Genomic DNA, 22,051 nt, shown 5'->3' with positions numbered 1-22,051 from the left:
TTTCCCCCTATATAAATTCATGGATCCGCCCCTGTTATGCTACGCTTGTTTTGCATATTTCAAAATTTCATAAATCCATTTGTGAACCCCAACATAAACTGTAATCTAATTGTTAATTTAATCTCAATTATGAATTGTTGTCTATGTTCGTTATATATTTTTGCTAAATGTGCTGTGAAAAGGTGATAAGTAATGAGCTTGATAATGAAGACAAAAATTGAATAAATAAAATGTTACAATTAATTTAGAAATTCAATCCAAATTTGAAAACTCAAGTAATTTTTTTTTTTTTTTGTAATTAACCCATTTTTACCATTCGTTGTGAAGATCAAAGTCAAATGGTCCAATAATGTTATCAATTTATCTTTTCTTATTTCTTTTATATTAGTGCCAAAATGACTTTATTCTTTACTTTTGGACCTAATTGGCCATCTTATTTCTAAAAGGTATTAAGAAAGCATTGTTCTCTTACTTTCAAATTGTTGGCCACATTAGTATTTATTTTTTATTTGTTTGGCACATACAACATTTTAAGTCAATAATCTTTTTATTTTTTACTTTATTCTTTAATAACAGTGACAACGACAATAGTGATAATCTTACGACAAATCTCCTTCTCGTGAACTAACAATTTTGCTCTTAAAAATTTGCTACAAGAATCAAGTTATTCCCCAAAGTGAAAATGATAGAAAAACAATCATTGTGTAATGACAATCAATCAACAACAACAATGCTCATTTCTTAAGATAGATGTGCTAATTAGTTGCTTACATTGATGGTAGTAAGTGTGTTTTCTCAACTAAGATTATCTATCTACTTATTTTAGTGAGTTTCTTTCTTAATGTTGGGAATGCATAACTCCTCCCATCAACGAGTGTGGTTGCAAAGGTGGTGAATGCCTCTTTCTTATGGTGGTTGTCTTTTCAATACCTTATTTCTCTCATAATAATGAAAATAAGCAAAATAGATCTTTCTTTTCTTCTTACAATTTGCCATGGCATTAATAGCAAAGGCTTTATCGTTGTTGTTAATAGTGTATTATTTAGCAGGCAACACTACTTTAATCATTGTGATGGATCTCTACTCGATCAATAACCTTTATAACTGTAATGACAATGATTCAAAACCTTTATAATGGCGTATTTCTTTTGCAACAATGACAATGCACGGTGGAGATTTCAACAACAATTGTGTGATTTGTCTTTGTCTTCAATCATCATAATTCTCTCAAACTTCAAGAACAATGGCAACTAAAGTTAGATCTCACTTATCTTTGATTGTTATATTCTTTTTCTTGAGTGAGAACCAACAATAATGGTAAATGAATAGCTATTTGCAACATTTGATATGATAGCAATCGACCATAATTACTACACCATTTTTATTATGACGGTGGCCTTAATTTCACAGGATCAGAACTTTTTTTATAATGATCAGTAATAAGCATTATTTTTTCTTAGAAGTGGTTCAACAAAAGACCTCTATGACCATTGGTAGCAGAGCCGGCCTGTCCGCTAAGCGAGACAGGCGGCCGCCTAAGGCCCCTCACAGCAAGGGGCCCCAAAATCAAAAAATTATAAATTATATATGTATATTTTATTTTTTTAATAATAAATATTTTATTAAAAAATAAAATACAATATATAATTATAATTTAAACTTTGTTCCAGTTCCCCATTCTTGATTTTAGACGTTGCCAGTCAAATCAGTAAGCTTTTTCTCCTCTGCTCTTGACTTCTTGTTCATCTCTTTCCCTCTCCCTCTCTTTCTCTCTCGCACGCAGAGCTCGCTTCAACTTCAATCTTCATCACTGTTTGCTTTATTTCAGTTTTCAGCAATAGCATTTGTTGTGTTAATTAGAGTTACACTCTTAGTTTGTTATTTGTTATTGTTGTGCTATGTATTGAGCCTATTTAGAGTACTGACTGTACTGTTCAATGTTCGCGTTCGCCATTTGATCGACATCGACGGTCATTTTTCGGTGAATCAGTGTTGCTGGATGAGTTCTAACCCCCCCTCTCTATCTCTCTCTCGCAAGTCAACCAGACTCGCACTCAGCCTGCCTGCCTCGCTTTCAGCCTTTAGATTTCAGCAACAGCAATCGCCTCTTTGGAATCGGTAAGCACTTTGATTTCTTTTTAGTTTTAACTTTTATTTTTGGTTGTTTATTGGTTTTTTAGGTGCTGTGATATCACTGGTATTGGTGTTTCTTTATTAAAATGCATATTTTTGGGTGTTCTTTTATTTCTGGTTGTGTTCTTTTATGTTTTTGGCTTTAATTTGTTTGAAATTGAGTCCAATCCATGATTTAAGTTTAATTTCACAAAGATTATGTCTATTGTGGTTTAAAACTAAGATTTGATATTTGTCCAATTTGTATTTATATTCTTATGTGAAATTGAATGCTAATATCCAATTGATTTTCATTCAACTAACAGTCAAAATTTTTATTTTGGTTCATGCTAGGATTCAATTGATTTGATCATCATTGAGGAAAATCACTTGAAGAGTCTAATTTGAATTTTGGAAAAATTTAGAATTGCTATATACTTAGAGCTTACAAGACTTTCCAGGTAATACCTTCCTTTTTACTCAATTATTTAATTTTTATTGTCAAGTTAATATGTTTAATAGAAAATATCCATCAGGTTATGAAAAACTTAAGAAAAAGAGAAGAATAGATAGTTTGATTCAATCTCAAAAGGCGCCCTTGAAAAATTTATCACGAGTAATAAGGGAGATCAAAATAGTCAAAGTAATGAAACAATTAAAAACACAACTTTAAATGAAATAAGAGATAATGCGATGATGGTAGATCAAACTATAGAAAATTATAATGATGAAAATTGTGATAATAATATGGTTGGTGAAGAATGTCAAGAAAATACAGAAGAAGAGGAAATTAATGTGGAAACTAAGGATATTGACAATAACCCGAGTAATGTTTCTATTAATATTTATGATCCGAGAAGGTGGGAAAATATTAATATTAAGTTGAGAGAATTGTTAGTCGAAAAATGTCCAATTAGAGAAAGTGATTTAGATTTTCCAAATGATGAAACTTCTAGGCATTTCTCCACTTTTTATTATACGATGAGGCTATCAAATGGGAAAATTTGTGATAGGAGATGGTTGGTATATTCAAAGGATTTTGACAAAGTTTATTGTTTTTGTTGCAAATTGTTTGGTACAAGATCTAATGGAAGCCAATTTGGCAATGAAGGAACAAAAGATTGGAAAAATCTCACTATTAAGTTGAGAAGTCATGAAACAAGTAAAGAACACTTACTTAACATAAATGCTTGGTTTGATTTAGAATTGAGATTTTCTAAAAATAAAGAAATTGATAGGGATGTGCAAGTAAGAATTAGTAAAGAAAAAGAACATTGGAGAAATGTTTTAAAAAGAATTATTGCTGTGGTAAAAACTTTAACTAAAAATAATTTCGCATTTCGTGGAACTAATGAAAAAATCTATCATGTGAATAATGGAAATTTTTTAAGTCTTATTGAAATGATAGCTGAATTTGATCCAGTATTACAAGAACATGTCCGGCGTATTCAAAATGGTGAAATTCATAATCATTACTTGGGACATAAAATTCAAAATGAATTGATACAGATGTTAGCACACGAAGTCAAGAGTATGATTTTGAAGAAAATTAAAGAGGCAAAATATTTTTCCATTATACTTGATTGTACTCCAGATTTAAGTCACCAAGAACAAATGTCTCTCATATTAAGGTGTGTAGATATTTCAACTGGTTCAATAATAATTGAAGAATACTTTGTAGGATTTTTAAAAGTGGATGACACTTCTGGAAAAGGCCTCTTTAGTGAACTTATAAAAGAAATTGAAAATTTGAATCTTGATATCAATGATATAAGAGGGCATGATATGATAATGGGTCTAACATGAAGGGAAAGCAACAAGGCGTGCAAAAAAGACTATTAAAGATAAATTCTAGAGCATTATATACACTATGTGGTTGTCATAGTCTTAATTTAATAATTTCTAATGTTGCCTCATCTTGTGTTAGAGCTGTATCATTTTTCGGAGTTCTACAACGCATATATTCATTATTTTCTTCTTCACCTAAGAGATGGAAAATATTAAAGAATAACATATCTAATTTAACTGTTAAATCATTGTCACAAACTCGTTGGGAAAGTCGTATTGAAAGTGTCAAGGCAATTAGATTTCAAGCTTCAAAAATATGTGATGCTTTGTTTGAATTAGCAGAAAGTAGTGATGATCCTAAAATAAAAAGTGAAGCTAGATGTCTTGCAATGTATGAATTAGAGATTTTGAATTTTTGTTGGGCATGACTATTTGGTATGATATTTTGTATGCGATTAATTCAGTTTGTAAAAACTTTCAAAGTGAAGATATGCATATTGATGTTGCTATAGATAAATTAAAAGGTCTTATTTCTTTTCTTGAAACTTATAGGGAAAATGGATTTGAATCTGCTATAATTTCTGCCAAAGAACTTGCAAATGAAATGGAAGTAGAACCCATATTTCGTGAAAAACGTATGATTCGTAGGAAAAAAGAATTTGATGAAAATGTCGATGATGATAAAACACAATCTGCTAAAGAATCATTTAGAGTTGATTATTTTATATACATGATTGATCAAGTCATTTCTTCACTTAGAAATAGGTTTGAGCAATTTGGAATATATGAAAAAAAAATTGGATTTCTATACAATTTCAAGAAACTAAAATCAATGGATGAAAATATTTTAAAGGAGTATTGTTTGAATCTTGAAAACGTTCTTCAATTTGATGAACTTTTTGATATAGATGGTTTAGATTTATTTTTAGAATTAAGAGTGTTAAGTGAAACTTTTCAAGAGGAAAAAAATAATCCAATGGAAATTATTCATTATATCAAAAGAGTCAATTCTTTTCCAAATGCATATATTGCTTACAGAATATTATTTACAATTCCAGTTTCAGTCGCTTCTGCAGAAAGAAGTTTTTCAAAATTAAAGTTGATAAAATCATATTTGAGGTCAACTATGTCTCAAGAACGATTGAATGGATTAGCTATATTATTTATTGAACATGATTTATTAGATAAACTTGATTATGAAGATTTAATCAGTAATTTTGCATCACAAAAGACAAGAAAAATTGATTTTACATAAAGTTAAATATAGTTCAATACATATTTGTAGAATGAAAAGTTACTCATCATTGGTAAATTTTATCTTTTTAATGTTATCAGTTTAATATTTTGTTTTGTTTCCTTCTATAGGAGAATTAGGAATGTATAGTTTTTTGCTTGATTTGTATCGATCTTCTTAGAGTTTAAATAAAAATTATTTTTGCTTTTCTTTGTTTATTATAGTAGATTGCTTAGTTTTTTTTTTTTTGTTGAGATATTATATTTTAGTTAAAAATTTATTATCATTAAGAGATTATTGTATTTTGTAGTTGATTGAACTTCATTTTTTTAAATTTAGTAAAATGATGATTTTTTTTAGAAAAATGTGTATTATTTATTTTTTTTTGTAAAAATAAATTAATACTTTAATAAGGCCTCGATAATTTTTTCCGCCTAAGGCCTCTAAACTCGTTGGGCCGACTCTGATTGGTAGCGTCAAGACCTACGCTCAATTGAGACAAACTTATTTTTTCCTAATTTAATATTATAAATATTATACATTTACCCCTTGTTTGAAATTCTAATTCCAACATTTTTTATTTGGAGTGTAAAAAGTTATTGAATTCAACTACACTAAAACAAATTTCACAAAAATAGGTGAATTTTGAAAATAGATTTTGCAACTTAAAAATAAAAATTATTTGTAGACAAAAGCACCCTATTACCATCAATCTTTGTCTTCATCATTATTGTTGATGTTGATACCAATGTCGACCCTTATCACTCTACCACCAATCTTCCTCTCTCCCTCTGCCACCAATTTTTTTCTCTCACTCTCCCTTATTTCTATCTAACTTTTTATTTTATTTGTAGTTAGTTTTATTTAAATTAATGAATATAATATATTTAGTTAATACCTAATTCCATAATTAATTTTGAAATTTAATACATATGTCTCTATTGCAGAATATAAAAATCTATACTCAAATGAATTCTAATATTTTAAGTTGTATTATTCCAAACATAAAAATCCATTGACAAATAAATTCTATGTCGAATTCATTGCAAACAAATTCCAAATTCTGAAATTCATCCATTCCAAACGGAACCAATTTGAAATTAGTTGAATTTTTGAATAATTTTTTTCCATCTCCTTGAGTATCACATTGTTGGAATTACTTGAACTTATTTTTCTTTTCTTTTTTTAATTGGTCCACATTTTGTAGATTTAATAGGGGCAATATTGAAAAAGAAATAAATTATGCACCCAATATGTAAGTTTTGGAAAAATTTAGGGGCAAACAGGGTCAATTTTATAAAGGGGAAGAAATTTCATAAGCTCCTCCCCCGCCCCCCCCCCCGGGGCCCCCAATTACGTATGGCTTCCCTATTGTCTTCTTTAGTCTTGGGGGTTGCTGAATCTTTTTATATGTACTTATAAAGTGTGATTTATAAAGATTTATGCTTATTTAATAAATCTACCCAATTTAGTCTTAAAATGAATGATTATTAATAAAAAAAAACATTAGCCTGTATTGCCGGACTTCCCATCTTTCAAATATTTACCAAATATTCAAACTATATAATATATGTTGTAACGCATTATTTGATGGAGTAATTTTTATTTTTTTTCGCATGGCAAATAATAAAAATACATCTTAAATAAGAATTACATGGAAAAATCGTAAAACCTCTATAACTTTAACCGGGGCATATCACAACAAAGTAAAGAGACAAATTACCAAGCAATTAAAAAAATCTTGAGAACCAAAAAGGGAAAAAAATAAAAAAATCCAAAAACATAAATGTACAGCTCTCATAAGCGAAGGACAAAATGTGATCAACATAACAATGAAGATTTACCTTAATTGAACTTAATTAAGGTTTCAGTGATTGAGTTAGTAATGGCGAGATTGACTCCAATACCATTTTTTTTCTTGAATTTTTATCATTTTATATTTTTTGATGAATTTTTGTAAAAATAAAAAATTTAATTTCGGATAAAAATGGCTCCATTAGTTTAAAATAATGGACATATGTAATTGTTGTGATTATAAAATTTCAAATATGTATCGATAAGAGTTAAAAATTTATTATATAAATAATACACGGGACGAAGTTTTAAATTTTTTTTTTAACTTATCTATAAATTCATAAAATATACTTTTAAACATAATAAAAATTACTTTGAAATTAAATATATAGTGTTACAGGTATTTCCCGCTCTACTCCTTATAGACTGGACTCAACTCAACAGGCCGACCCAATCACATACAGTCCAGTAGACCTTAAGTTGAATTTGTCAAAGTAAGCTCGCACATTACTAGAGCCCAAGCTCAGGTCGCATGACCAAGTGGAGTCTGCGCTAGCGAGCTCTCAACTACAGTTCGAGCAAGCTCTCAACGACTATTGCAGTTTGTCAGCATAGTCGATTAGCTCGCATAACAACGAGAATGTGGTATGCCCAAGAATATTAGTGAGCTAGGGGCTGTCTCAACTGGGTCGAAAAGGCCCGATCTGGCCCCATCCTCTCAACCTATTTAATGGGCCCATACTTGTCCCATCATATCCCATTGCAACAACATCATTACAACCGCGTTTGAATTTTTGCGCGTTCACCTTAGATCTCATTCTCATTAATGATGAATCTCATCCGTATTAATGAGGGTCCCGTTGACACCTTATTGCTGCATGGGTGTTTCTGCCAGTGCCGGATATCCTGTCTCATCACCTATAAACGTACAACACATGCAGGAGGACGTCTCATCCTCCTATATATCAACCAGCTCTCCCGAAAGCCATGATATGCTTTTCCCTGCCAACTTGCTAATACTCTGTATTTTTTCCTGACATGCTTACTGACTTGAGCGTCAGAGTATTAATGCAGAGACCGGCCGACGAATCAACAGATAGAACCAAATAATCCTCTTTTCTCTCCCTCAGATTTTTTACGCTGATGCGGGCCAACGAATCACGGTTAACCAATTTCGAACGTCAACATATAATATAGTATTAATTATTATTTTAAAATCATTAAATATATTTTAACATAAAATAATTCAAATATCGCAATGCTGAAATTGAGGTTCTTGTTGGCATGTTAGACTGATTAATTAGTAGTTTAAAATATAATTTTGTTTTGCATGAATAATATTTTCAAAAAAAATAAATTACTCAAATCGATTAAACTAAATTGATCCGCACTACCAAATTGTCCAACTGAAAAGAAGTGGTTAGTTATGATTTGATAATTTAAAAAATCGATTAGTTTAAGTTTTGAGTTTCAATAAACTGTCAAACTAAATGTCGATAAAAATTAAGTATTTTATAGTTTAAATTTTTTATTTAGTCAGGTAATGTTTGTTAATCTAAATATGGGATGAAAAAAATAAATATGAGAAGCATTATAGATATTTGTCTTTTTACCTTTGTCCTTTAGTTATGAGAGTTGTACATTCATGTTTTTGGTATTCTTTTATTTTTTTCCTATCCTCAGTGCTAAAGATTTCTTTAATTACTTGTAGTTTGCCTTTTTACTTTGTTGTGAGGCTTGAAATATGTCCTAATTAAAGTTGCACAGGCTTTATGATTTCTCTAATTTAATGAAATTTTTATTTAAGATGTGTTTTCATTATTTGCCTTGTGGCCATAAACAATGTTTGTGTTGGCAAGTCACTTTTCTATACGAAGAAAAATAAAAATTACTCGTCTTCAAGATATAGCTCAAGTAGCGAACAAGTGATATGTTGGGATTAATACTAATAGATTACGAGTTCGATACTCGACTTAGATAAGGGACAAAGGCCCGCTTGTAATTTACTTTATTTGTCAAAATTGAAGACACAAACAACAAAGAACCGCACAAGGGCTATAATTCCAAAAATAAAAACTACTCCATCAAATAATTTGTTTCAACATATATAGTTCAAATATTTGGTAAATATTTGAAAGATGAGAAGCTTGACAATACAGGTTAATGTTTTTTTTATTTATAATCATTATTTTCAAGTCTAAATTGGATAAATTTATTAAATAAGCATAATCCTTTATAATATCACACTTTATAAGTACATAGAAAAGGATTCAGCAACCCGCAAGACTAAAGGAGACAATGGGGAAGCCAAATATATTTTAGCAATTTTTAATTATTTATGTGAAATTATTATAATTTCATCAATAATTATTTATATTTTTTTGAGTCTTTTTAGAATCTATTTTTGTTGACACACATTCTTATAACATCCCGCATTGAGCGATGGGAAGGTTCAAGACAACTTACTTTGATGGGCCTACGCGAACTTTCTAGGAGAATCACCCATCCTTAAATTTTTTCAGGTCAAGCACACTTAACTTGAGAGTTCTTTACCTACATTCAGCTCGAAAGGTATACAGTTAGTCTTGTTTCTTTCCTTACTTATTCTCGATATATACTACTATTTTCTGGGCTTTTAGAGTATTACACATATCGTGTCATCATCATGGTGTCCACAACTACGGGTCAACTCTTAGCTCTTACACTTCAACAGCCAAGAGCCCACCGCATTTACGAGCCCCTCAATAGTTGCCCTCTAAGTGACTGATGTGGGATGAACACGGTGCATCCACACCATCCTCCCTTCGTAGGTGTGGTGAGGCTCTATCGACCTCTCATTTATCGGGGGTTATAGGGACCATTAGGGGGAATTTCCACAGACAATGCCAAATATTGACACACATTTTTGCAACTCCCTACATCGAGCGATAGGAAGGTCTGGGACAACTTACCCTAATGGGCCTACACGAACTTCCCAGGGGGGTCACCCGTCCTTAGATTTTCCTAGGCCAAGCATGCTTAACTTGGGAGTTCTTTGCTTGCATTCAGTCCAAAAGGTATTCAGTTGGTATTGTTTCCTTCCTTACTTATTCTCGACATATACTATTATTCTCTGGGCTTTTGGGGTATTACACACATTGTGTCATCATCACGGGGCCCATAGCTGCGGGTCGACTCTTTAGCTCTCGCCCTTCAATGGCCAAGAGCCCCACCGCACTTATGAGCCCCTCAGTGGTTGCTCTCTGGGCAGCCGATGCAGGACGAACCCGATACATCCACACCATCTTCCCTTGGGAAGTTCATGTAGGCTCATTAAGGTAAGTTGTCCCAGATCTGCCTATCGCTCGATGTAGGGTGTTACAAAATATATGTGTCCACATTTGACACCGTATGTGGGAATTCCCCCTAATGATCCCTACAATCCTTTATAAGGGAGAAGTCAACAAAGCCCCACCACACCTATGCGGGGGAGGATAGTGTGGATGCACTGAGTTTGTCCCACATCGATTGCCCAAAGGGCAACCATTGAGGGGCTCATAAGTGCAGTGGGGCTCCTGGCCATTAAAGGGCGAGAGCTAAAGAGTTAACCCAGAGCTGTGGGTCCCATGATGATGACACAATGTGTGTAATACCCCAAGAACCTAGAGAATTGTAGTATGTATCGAGAATAAGTAAGGAAGGAAACAACATCAGTTGTATACATTTTGGGCTGAATGCAAGTAAAGAACTCTCAAGTTAAGCGTGCTTGACCTAAGAAAATCCAAGGATGGGTGATTTCTCTAGGAAGTTCACGTAGGCTCATCAGGGTAAGTTATCTCGGACCTTCCTATTGCTCGATACGGGGCGTTACAAAAATGTGTGTCAACAATTTTTGAATAAAATTTTATAAAATAAAACATTAATTTTAATTTTTTTGACAATTTACATTAATCATAAAATATTATTTTAATCATAAATTTGTTATTGATGTAAAGATACAGTTTTAAATAAATTTAGTAAAAGTGATATTTTGGTAAAAAAAAACTCTTATCTTGGTATTTATCATATGTATTTAACAAACATATAAAAAAATATAATTTTCAATGGATTCCAAGAAATTTAATAAACAGTTTGATATAAATCTTGAAATATTTTACAACTTTATTTTGATTATTCTATATTTTGATATTTTATCTTAATACTCTCTTATCTTACTTTTTTTTAGCAAACGTTATCTTATAAAATTATGAATCTCAATTGATTGCCGAGCAAATTATTATTAGTTTAGTGATTTAGAATAAAATTGTTAAAATAATTAAAAATAATCTAAATAACATCTTAGTATTATCGTTCTTGTGCGATTGCTTGTACCTTCGATTTCGACAAATAAGATAAATCGTAAATGGAGATTTTCTCATTATGTGAAATAAAAAATCGAACACATAAGAGTGTTCAAAAAAATTGGTGCACTGTGGAAATCGGCCAGACCAAACCGATTCGATCGGTTTATTTTTTTGGTGGTTGGAAACGGTTTGAAGGTTATCCAAACCACGCAGTTTGCGGTTTGGACCGCCCAAGAAAATATAAAAAAAAATATTTTTATAAAAATCATCCCAACAGCCCCATCAACTCTTATTGTTATAAAAATTATCCTATATTCTTAGAATAATATATAACAAGTTTATTATTATAATTGCCAACAGATTGTAATAGTTTATAATAATACATAATTATTCTATTCAATATTTTTATAATAGGTTATAAATTTTAACAAGTTATAATAATATATTATATATTGCCAACAAGTTATTTCAAACTACGGTAAACCGCACCAAATCAGATCACAAATGTGGTGCAGTTTGACCGCACCCAAGTCTGATTTGGTCGAAAAATCGTACTAACAATTTGGCGTACTAAAAATAGTTTAGACCAATCAAATCACACCGTGCACACTCTTTACGAACACACGATCTATTAGTCTTAATCTTAAAAATATATTACTTGAGTTGCATTGAGCGTATCTAAATTACATCTAATTTCATGTACGCAAATCATGTAAATGTAGGGTGTACAAAATAAAAAACAAAAATAAAGAATAGATATACGGAAATAGAAAGAGAAAGGGAAGGCCACAATGGGCAGATGCAGAAAGTGTGTAATTTCATTGGCACGATGGGGCCGCTGTCAAGAGGCGCAGGCTAGCGTCCAGACGCTAAGAACGACGTTGACGGGTCAAGCCAACAGCAGATGCTGTGGCTTCGGTCAAACCCCCGGTCAAACCGCTTTCCCATCATGTGGACCCCGCCATGACGTGGCTGGCGCCCAGTCTTTAAATGCCCAAACCGGCCCCCCCGCAGCCCCAACCCCTCCTCCTTCGTTGCCTTCCATGATTTGGGCTCATCTGTAATTTTAATTTCAGCTGTTTTGCTGGGGGCTCATGGCGAGTAAATGCACCTTTGCTGATAAAACAATTTCCATTCATTTGGGACGGTACTACTGGCTGAATTGATAGAGTGAGTATATTTGAAGGTAGAGCGATAGCCATTGAACGTGATTTACCACGGGAGACGCTAAGTAGTGGGTGGCATTGATACACTTGACTTGAGTTGCATGAAGCAAATTACTTTTGCCGGAATCAATATTAGGATAAAAAAAACTCATGATTTTGAGGTACGAAGGGGTGTGATAATTGTAACTTACCACCGTCTACGTGCTCTCTCTCTCTCTGCCCTGTGAAATTTTTGGGGGTTGTTGCTGTGTCAGTTTGAATGGATTTGCTTGTCCTTTTCCTATGATGGGTTCATTACTCACCTGAGCTTCTTCTTCTCTCTCTTCCAAGCAGAGAGCGAGCGAGAGAGAGAGAGAGAGAGAGAGAAGGAGAGGTCGGTCTAAGCTTGGGCGAAACAGTAGCGAGTAGTGCAGTAATTAGTAGATTTAGATTTCAACTTTATACTTTGAGGACTTTTTCAAGATCTCACAGAAGCAACCCCAATTTTTTTAAGCAAAGAAAGTGAAAAAGCGAGGAAGAGAGTGAAAAAAACTGGCCGTTTCATCTTTCCAGCATGTTCAAGCCCACTCTGATGGCGTTTCCCTGAACTTGCAGACTCGCCATTCTTCTGGCATGTCGTACAAGCTTCTTCTTGTATGGCTTCGGTGATGGCGAGTCAAGGCGGAGGGACGACTGTTTTGAGAGATTACAGGAAAGGGAACTGGACGGTTCAGGAGACGATGGTGCTTATCGAGGCGAAGAAGATGGACGACGAGCGGAGGATGAAGAGAACTGGGGAGAGCGAAGGGCGGAGCAAGCCGGCGGAGCTGCGGTGGAAGTGGGTGGAGGATTATTGCTGGAGAAACGGCTGCCTGAGAAGCCAGAACCAGTGCAACGACAAGTGGGACAATCTGATGAGGGATTTCAAGAAAGTGAGAGACTACGAGCGGCAAGTGGCGGAGAAAGGAGGCGTTGAATCGGAGTCCAGTTCTTACTGGAAGATCGAGAAGCAGGAGAGGAAAGAACGGAACTTGCCGTCTAATATGCTGCCCCAGATTTACTATGCATTGCTGGAGGTAGTGGAGCGGCGGGAGGGTATCAGGTTGGTGGGTTCCGCCGCCGGCGGGTCGGGTTCCAGCGTTCAGGCTGCAGCCACGCCTGGGTATGTGTTGGAAAGGTCGACAAGTATTAGTGCTGTTCAGCCCTCGTTGCCTCCGCCATTGCAGCTTCCCGTCTCGTCATCAGCTCCGGTTGCAGCCTCACCTCTCCCGCCGCCGCCGGCTCCACCGCCAGCCGGAGCTCCACCTCACGATCTGCCACATTCTCAGCCATTTCAGACACTAGGTAATAATCTCTCTCTCCCCCAATAAATTCTGAACGGGTATGTGTGTGATCTCCTAGTAGACTATCAATTTGAAATTGAATACCAAATCAAAAATCCCATTTTCCAATACAATCAAAGTTAGTTTTAAAACTCTTATGTTTTTTTTTTTTTAATTTACACCCGTATGATATTGATCTTGAATTTGTTTTGATACTAGTTGTTCTGACCCAAAAATGTCAGGCGGAGTGACTTTGCCATCTAAGACCTCTTCTATATATATAGACTAGGAGCTCGAATTCCCTTATCACATGTATGAATCTCATCTGTTTAAGCCAACTGATCAGATCAATGGACTAATTAATTTAACAAAGTTTCAACAATTTCCAAGCATTCCAGTTGAAGGGTTTGATTAACCCCTGACGTTTACGTTAATCATGGAGATGGGGGTGCATGATGTTTCAGATTCTGATACGAGCGACTATTCGGACTCGCCGGCAAAGCGAAGGCGGAGACGCGGCGGTGGAGAGGGAACGAGTGGATGCTCCAACGAAGTGGGTTCCGCAATCTCGAAGAGTGCCTCGATGATAGCGGAAGCTATACAGGCGTGCGAGGAGAGGGAAGAAAGAAGGCATAGAGAGCTGCTGAGCTTGCAGGAGAGGAGGCTTCAGATGGAGGAGTCGAGGATGGAGATGACCAGACAAGGCATCAGTGGCCTCGCCGACGCCATTAACAAGCTCGCAAGCTCCATCCTCGCCTTCGCCAGCTCCCACAGAAATCAATCCACTCCAAACTGATGAACCACCCGTCCTACATTATTCATTATTCTTAATTAATTTCACAGGGAGAGAGAGAGAGAGAGAGAGATTGATGCCATTGGAGTGGCTTTTGTACATAGATGACGAAGTGATGATCGCAGGTTGACGTTGCTGTCGTTTTCATTTAATCCATTATTAGTTTTAACTGTAATCATCACCATCATCGAATCTTTGATTCACTATTACATATTGATGGATTTGATTGATCGGGCAACTGGCAACTCTCGATTTACTGTTCAAATCATGTGTGGAATTCCTATTTCCTGGTGCGGCCCAATTAATCTTCAACGCCACCAGATTCATTTTACTATATCAAAATAGATTGGCCCAAGGCCCAATCCCTCTGCTACCACCATAAATCTCCAAAAAAAAAAAAATGGTAAAATGCAAACTAAGAGAATTTGAGTCACCGACATCCGCTCGCGGGCGCGCGCGGACATGTATATTATAATTAGTAAACAAAAGATAACACTAGAGATGAAGGGACTTGGGATTGACTGTAATCTAGATTTAAACTTGTGCCCATATGCATCCTTTTGTGTTAGGCGTTACAGTTGAGCCATTCGTATAGAAATTCACAAGATACGTACGTATAGCTATAAAATATTTGAGAAACCTAATTATCAAACCTTGTTAAATAATAGTAACGTCATCATTCACTTGTTTAGTTGGATTGTCATGTAGAAAGATCACATAAGCTCTAGTTAATGGGGGCAACATGGGAGGGAGAGTAGGAGGGAACATTTCCTTCACTAAACACACACTCAAGTGCCGGACGACTATCACCTCAGTGGACTCCATCATACTTTTTATATAAAAGAAAATAAAAATAAATTTATTAACTTTTCTAATTACTATATACACATAATAGATCATAAATTATGCATGCTAAGTTAATAAATACAAATTTGCATGTATAAATTTGGCTGAAAATTTTTAAACCCTCGTGAGCAAGGAAGTGATATTTGTCACAACCCCATCCCCGAAAGCAAATGGATATGAAGCGAAGAGAGAAATGGTAATGGTACGGTTCAATTGACGGCTTGAAGAGTGTTATTTGTATCCAACGGGCAATAATATCGAATCTTGTGAGTGATCTCAGTCCTAATGGGTGGGTGGGGTTAGTGAAGTGAGAAGGTCTGGGCACTGGGCAGCAACAGCCACAGGTTGCTGGGAATGGGAATGGGTTAGCTGAGACTGGTCAAAGGCGACCAGTCAATCATGGATCGCCTGTAATTACATTACATTATTACACTCCCAACCCCAACCCCAGCCCCAGCTGCCATCTTCTCTTTCCCATTGCTCCCTTGTCTCTCTTCTGCCACTTCCCTGGCTTCCTCTCTTATAATTATTGCAACTATGATATTTGTATATAAAACTTTTGCGTGATATTTGTTAATAATAATTAATTATTATTATTATTATTAAATAATAACTAATCGCTAATACTAAATATAATATAAATTATTAAAAGTTTATATCTAAATAGCTAGGTGCGCTCTCTCTCTCTCTGTCTATCTCTGTCCCTCTCCTGTCCTTTTCTGACATAAAGCCTTCCTTCTGACCTTTGGCCTTTATTACTCTTTCCCTTCGCATCTTCTCATCCAGTTTTTCTTCTGTTTTTCGTTTTTCTGAATAATGTTATTGAAGCTATGTTATGTAGAATTCAAATAGGTAGGTTTTACTTATTCAATACAGAAATAGAAAAAGTGATAATAAAGTTGCCTGCACTGCACCATCCACCACGCACCACGCACTTGGACATTGATGTTAGAACCTTGTAATTTCTCTGTTCCTATTATTATTTTTTTCTCGCCAAGTAAATATGACAAGTAGCGTGTGAGGGCCAAAAAGTTGAGAGAAGGGGCCGAAGAGTGGGGGGTACGGGCTTTCCTCCCTGGACCCTGACAGTGTGGTACCTACCCATGAGGTATCAATTTAATTTAATTTGCTGGTCATACGGTATGTATGATGCTTAGCTTGTCAAATGCAAGTTTTGGTGCGGGGAATGGGGGACTGTTTTGGGTGCCCTTGCCTCTTCCACTACAGCAGGCTAGGTAGGTGGTTGCCTCCTGTCTCCTGTCTCCTGTTGTAAGCCACCCCTTCCCTTCCCTGTGCTGTGTGTTATTCATTCTTCGTTTATTGGGCCATTACAGCTAAATCTCATGGTCCCTTTGCTCCGCATTTGGTTCCTTTCCTTGCACGTTTCTCTCGCTGATCCATCCTCCATCCCTCCATCCTGTATCCAGATTCTGACTTGCTTCCTGCTTCCTTGTTGGGGGCAGGTTTAGCTTCTCATTGTATGTTATTTCTAGCCTCTGTCCTTAATTTTGAAATCACCATCGTGATTCTTATAAAAATACTTTATATAAAAGTGATTCTCATCACCCAAAATCTCAATACAATGCCAAACTCAGGTATCTTATTCTTACAGGCAAGGTAATAGAATTGCTCTAAGATTGTGTTTGGATAGGTCTATTTTAAATTATTACATTTATAACTCAGTTGTCTAATTAAATATAATATAAACGGACGGGTTTGAAATCCAATACTTCTAATTTTTTATTATGTTGTTTGAATAATAAAATATATATATATCTATATTTAACTTCATCTCCAAAAATAATTTGAGCTTTAATTATATATAAAAAATATTAATATAGCAGGTTACAGGGTAAACTTCTATATCAAGGTGCTCCCTAGGGGGCGGGCTTTGGTTGAGTTAGGTTTTGGTTGGGGCCTATTCTTTTAGCCCAAATCCAAAATTGATTTGGACCCAAATAGACATCCCTTGAATAAAATGTGGCCCAACACAAATTTATAATTTGAAATGCTAAATCCAAAATGATTGGCCTAAATATTCCAGCCCAAATGCACCTTCTATGCATTGGCGTCATGTATGTTAGTACTCTACTAAGTAGCGTTTATTAAAATAAATAAGATAAAATTATATCAAGATAAAGTTGAAATATTTTTTAAACCAAGATATGGAATGATCAATATAAAGTTGAGAAGCATTTCAAAATTTTTATCAAACTGTTTGATGTATTTTTTGGAATACACTGGAGGATATATACGTTATTTTTTTTATTTGTAAGGTCTAATATATATTTATTTGGAGGAAGAGAGAAAAGTATATATGAGAAATGTTAAATAAAAAATTATGTGATTTTTTTCAAAAATTATTAGATAAATTTAAAAAATATATATCAAACCTTCAAAATTCAAAATAGAGGTATTAAACTCGTAAGTGTAATATTGTGTTGATGCGGATGGTAGATGTTACTCCCCAAGAGAGGCATTTAATCACATGAATATCTATAGGGTGTATGTAAGCTCTCTCCACTAGGATTTGTTGCTTAAATAATATCATAACTACAAGAAAAATAAGTTCTAGTGACATTTAAAAATGTCACTGAATGGCATTTTTAAATGCTGTGACATATGTTACAATTAGTTAACTGTACATTAATTATAATAGTTAGACAAATCAATTACAAAAGATTAATGTAACTAAAATCCAACATTTTTTCACTTACGTACGTACACCAACTATATCCAAAAACTAATTAAACAAAATCACTACTTTAATATCACAAAATATATATAGAAGTAAGTATAATTATATATGTTTAAAAGCCTAATAACATTTTATACCTCGAATTTCTTTTGTTAAATTATTTTATGACATCATTTACTGCACATTTAAAAATAAAAACAATTTATTATCATTAGTTATTATGTTATATTATGTTTTATTTAGGCAAATATACATTAAAAAGAAGAAACATATTGCAAATAATTAAAGATGAATATGCAATTGGAGTCCTGATAGATAGCAGCATCTCCAATAGTCTTTATTACAGGGCCACAGGCACTTAACTATTATGTAATTTAGAACCAAATTAAGAGCTTATAGCAGAAATCTAATAATAATAAGGGTGGGTTGCCCCAACCCCAAGCAAGCAAGCACGCACGCACCCACAATACTCAAAAAAGACAGAAAGCAACAGTACAACACCAACTTATCCGAATCCGAATCCGAATCCACATCGATCCACAAACCTCAGATGGATGGATGGATTGGAGTCACGTTCGGTGAAGGCCTTGAGAAGCCGCAGCTGTAGCACAGTCCATTGGCCGAAACCCAATCCTCTCCCTCTCCAAATCATACACGACCTCCACATTCTGCTGCTGGAAGCTCCCGAACACGCCCGCCGGCCCCTCCTCCCCCTCCTCCATGCTCTGGAACAGCCAGCACTTCACCACCGTCCTGTTACTCGGCGCCGCCATGGCATAGAAATGGTTCCCTTGCGGCATCTCCAAACTCACGTTGTTCAAGAAGTGCAAAGTTATCGCCGGCAGAGGAACCTTGTCAGCCACACTGCCGTTAGGGCATGGAATCCTGTAGCAGAGGTCGAATCCACTTCTCTCCTCCACGTCGCCGGCGCGAGGGTATGATATCAGCGACTGCAGCACCGAGAGAAGCTGAGAGTAAAGTGGCTCCGGCAGGTGAGTGTACGTCGTGCCGGAGTCAATCAGCATCCCGCCATTGCCGAACGAGTCGAACTCTCGAAGACTCAGCGGCACCTCCGCCGCCGCGCTGCCGTTGCCGACGGTTATTGCCTCCAGCCCGATGTAGTAGTAGTTAGGGTACACGAAACTCTTCAACATCGGCGTGAACTGCAAATTCTCTTTCACGGAAACGGCGACATCTCCGACGACCAACGGGCTCGAAATGTTGGGGTTGTTGGCGAACTTGAAGGGCAGGAAACAGTGCGAGAAACCCTTATGAAGAAACCCTAGCTGAAAGGGAAGAGAGAGCGGGCCTCTTCCGAATCCTGCGATTCCAATCGGCTCCCTATAGGTTGAGCCGACACAGCCGAAGCAGAAATTGGGAATCTGCCAGGTTTTTCCAGGGCTGGTTCCATGGACCTTGAGGGTATCTCTGGTTAGGGATCCGAGGACGTCGCCTTGGCCATACGTGTAGGCGAAGGAAGGGCAGGGCCTGGAGCAGGTGGCCCTGAGAAGGGTGGTGAGAGAGCAGCCGGCGATGGCGCAGGGGTCGAGGGAGTTGTCGGAGCTGTGAATGTCGATGCAGAAGCGACTGGAGCAGGAGTCTCGGGAGGAAGAAGAGGAATAGGAAGGAGAGAAAGTGGCCATTAACTTGTTGTTTCGGTAGTCGTCGCAGTCCATGCAGTCGAAGGAGAGGTTGCCGCATGGAACCCAGGTGAGGTCGCTGCCGGTGTCCATGTAGACCGGGACGACCTGCACACACACACACACACACACATATATATATATATTTGAAGCTGTAAAAAGAGTACGTAGCTAGCTAGCTAGGACTAGGAGCCTATTTAATTTTACATTTATAAATAATTAAAAAGATGGTTACAAGTTAACCATACCTCTACACTTGAGATCATAATTAATTAAGAACTTGGGATATATAAAAGCTTAGGTTAATTCAATATATATACCTGCGACGGGGTGCCCAGAGTTAGGGAGATTAGATAGCCGTCTCTGACTTCTCTGAGCGGCTCCATCATGTCTAAGGTTTCAGAAGTCAGTTTAGCTGTCGAGGCTTTCATTAATGGGGGAGAAAAGATGGCTCTGGAATGGATCAAGCCCAAAACCAGAGATTGAGACTTGTTCTGTAGTGGACTGGCGTGGGATTGGGAAATGAAGAAGAAGAAGAAGAAGAAGACGAAGAAGAAGAAGAAGAGGTAGCCGCCGGGCATAATTGTGGTTGCTTACTTGACTTTGGTTTTGTAAGCGTTGAGACAATGGAGGAATACTGTTGGTTGTTCACTATAGCCGATATTTATAGAGGGAATTATAGTAGCTGGTAGGAGTAGTAGTACTCATCAATGATTAATAATTAAAGAGCATGTTTAAGAGGGATCAATTAGAGAAGTAATTAGCCAATTATACCTAGCTAGGATTTAGGGTTTATGAGAAAGGACGAGAAAGAAGAGAAGAAGCAAGCAATAGATGTATGGATTCGCAAGACGATGACAAACTATTGTATTTGAAATTTTGCTACTTTGTGAGAGGGTTCTAGATACAAAATTGATGATAGTTTTTGGGATTGACCATCACATGTCATCTTTGCGAATGGACCTCGAGAATAGTACCTCGAACTTAGCGATGTCGGACTTCAAGAATGAAACCTGCAAGACAATGGAGTGACAGGACTAGGATCCTCCGGTGTGGACTCCGACACTCAAATTAGTAAAGTAAATGCAGGTAATAATTAGTGCTGCACTTGAGATTTTGGGGCCCTGAGTCAGAAATATAAAATGGACCCCTGAATCGTAGTGTACATTCAAATTTTATTTATTTTTATAATAAAATATCAAAAAAAATAAATATTCATACCATATCAAAGAATAAAGTAATTTTTTTTTTCAAAATGATCAATTAAAAACTACTCTTTTTATAATTTTGAAGGCAATAATATCAATCAAATTGTTCGAGCATTTTTTTTAATAGACAACATAGTCTATCCATTCAATCTGTCTTATCACATAGTATATCCCAAATGGTCAGCTATTACGTGCATGTCTTAGCCCATTGTCTGATAAACTAATACAACATTTTAATCTATTTATGTATTGTAATTAATCTTAACTTTTAGTAAACACTAAATCAGCAACATCAGCAAATATATATATATATAACGAGTTTACGGTTGAGCAGGAACCAAACCCAATTGGTTGTGGCATTATAAAAGTGTTAAAATAAAAAACAATTATTGAGCCTTAACTATAATAAGGAAAAGTAGTGATTTACATAGGTATTTTTGAGAGAGAGAGAGATTGCAAGAGAGAGAGAGAGAGAGAAATGTTAGGCATTTTGCAAATTTTGGAGAATGAGAGACTTTATACAGGGGTAAAACTATTATTTTAAAACAGAGACAAAATGGTCAATTTATCCCTAGATTTATGGGTCCCCTAAATTAACAGAATTTTTGGGCCTTGGGACAACCGTCTCTTGGGCCACACTATAGGTTCAGACCTGGTAATAATAAATGTAAGAACTAGAGAGCTTTTTATATCTGATGAGGACCTTTATTTTTTATAGGCGGGCCCGCTTTGAGGTACCCAAGATAAAATTCGAGATGGGTGGGCACGACTCCCGAGGACCCTGATCAAGATGGAACCGGTCTTGTGGTCCTGCCCAGATCTTTCGAACTCCGCACCAGATTGTTGACTTGCCACATGTCAGCCTTTTAGGCAATCCACGTGGCGAGTGAGGCCACTAGCGTGTAGGGGTATTCTTGTAATTTTAGGTAGTGCCACATCACTTGCCCCCCACTCCTTGAGCTGAGCTGAGCTGAGAATCACACTGGGTCGAGGAGTAGCTTAATTTTTGAGGTTATTTAACTGTATATTTTTTCCAATGTGCATAAGAGTATTTTTAGCTCAACAAATGATGATGATGGTCTGTGAGACCAGCCACTATGTGTCGCCTCGACAAATGGACCTTAGGAGTGGAAGTTTCGGACTTGGGTA

The 22,051-nt window shown here is 35.9% G+C and overlaps 2 protein-coding genes across 2 annotated transcripts; one reads left to right on the top strand and one right to left on the bottom strand.

The window, feature by feature from the left end:
• The first annotated feature begins 12,331 nt into the window (after window positions 1-12,331).
• LOC127807251 (uncharacterized) lies at window positions 12,332-14,911 on the top strand. Its single transcript, XM_052344947.1, has 2 exons — window positions 12,332-13,739; window positions 14,182-14,911. Exons 1-2 carry the CDS (start codon window positions 13,052-13,054, stop codon window positions 14,511-14,513), a joined length of 1,020 nt encoding a protein of 339 aa, XP_052200907.1. The 5' UTR covers window positions 12,332-13,051; the 3' UTR covers window positions 14,514-14,911.
• A 3,506-nt stretch (window positions 14,912-18,417) lies between these two features.
• On the bottom strand, window positions 18,418-20,247 carry LOC127808399 (probable aspartyl protease At4g16563). Its single transcript, XM_052346926.1, has 2 exons — window positions 20,015-20,247; window positions 18,418-19,802 (listed from the first exon to the last, which is right to left on the bottom strand). Exons 1-2 carry the CDS (start codon window positions 20,123-20,125, stop codon window positions 18,624-18,626), a joined length of 1,290 nt encoding a protein of 429 aa, XP_052202886.1. The 5' UTR covers window positions 20,126-20,247; the 3' UTR covers window positions 18,418-18,623.
• Between the last annotated feature and the right edge of the window lie 1,804 nt (window positions 20,248-22,051).

This window comes from Diospyros lotus, chromosome 8 (assembly GCF_014633365.1).
Source record: "Diospyros lotus cultivar Yz01 chromosome 8, ASM1463336v1, whole genome shotgun sequence".
Taxonomy (NCBI): domain Eukaryota; kingdom Viridiplantae; phylum Streptophyta; class Magnoliopsida; order Ericales; family Ebenaceae; genus Diospyros; species Diospyros lotus.
Note: the sequence above shows the minus strand (reverse complement) of the source record. Positions and strands in the feature narration are given on the sequence as shown.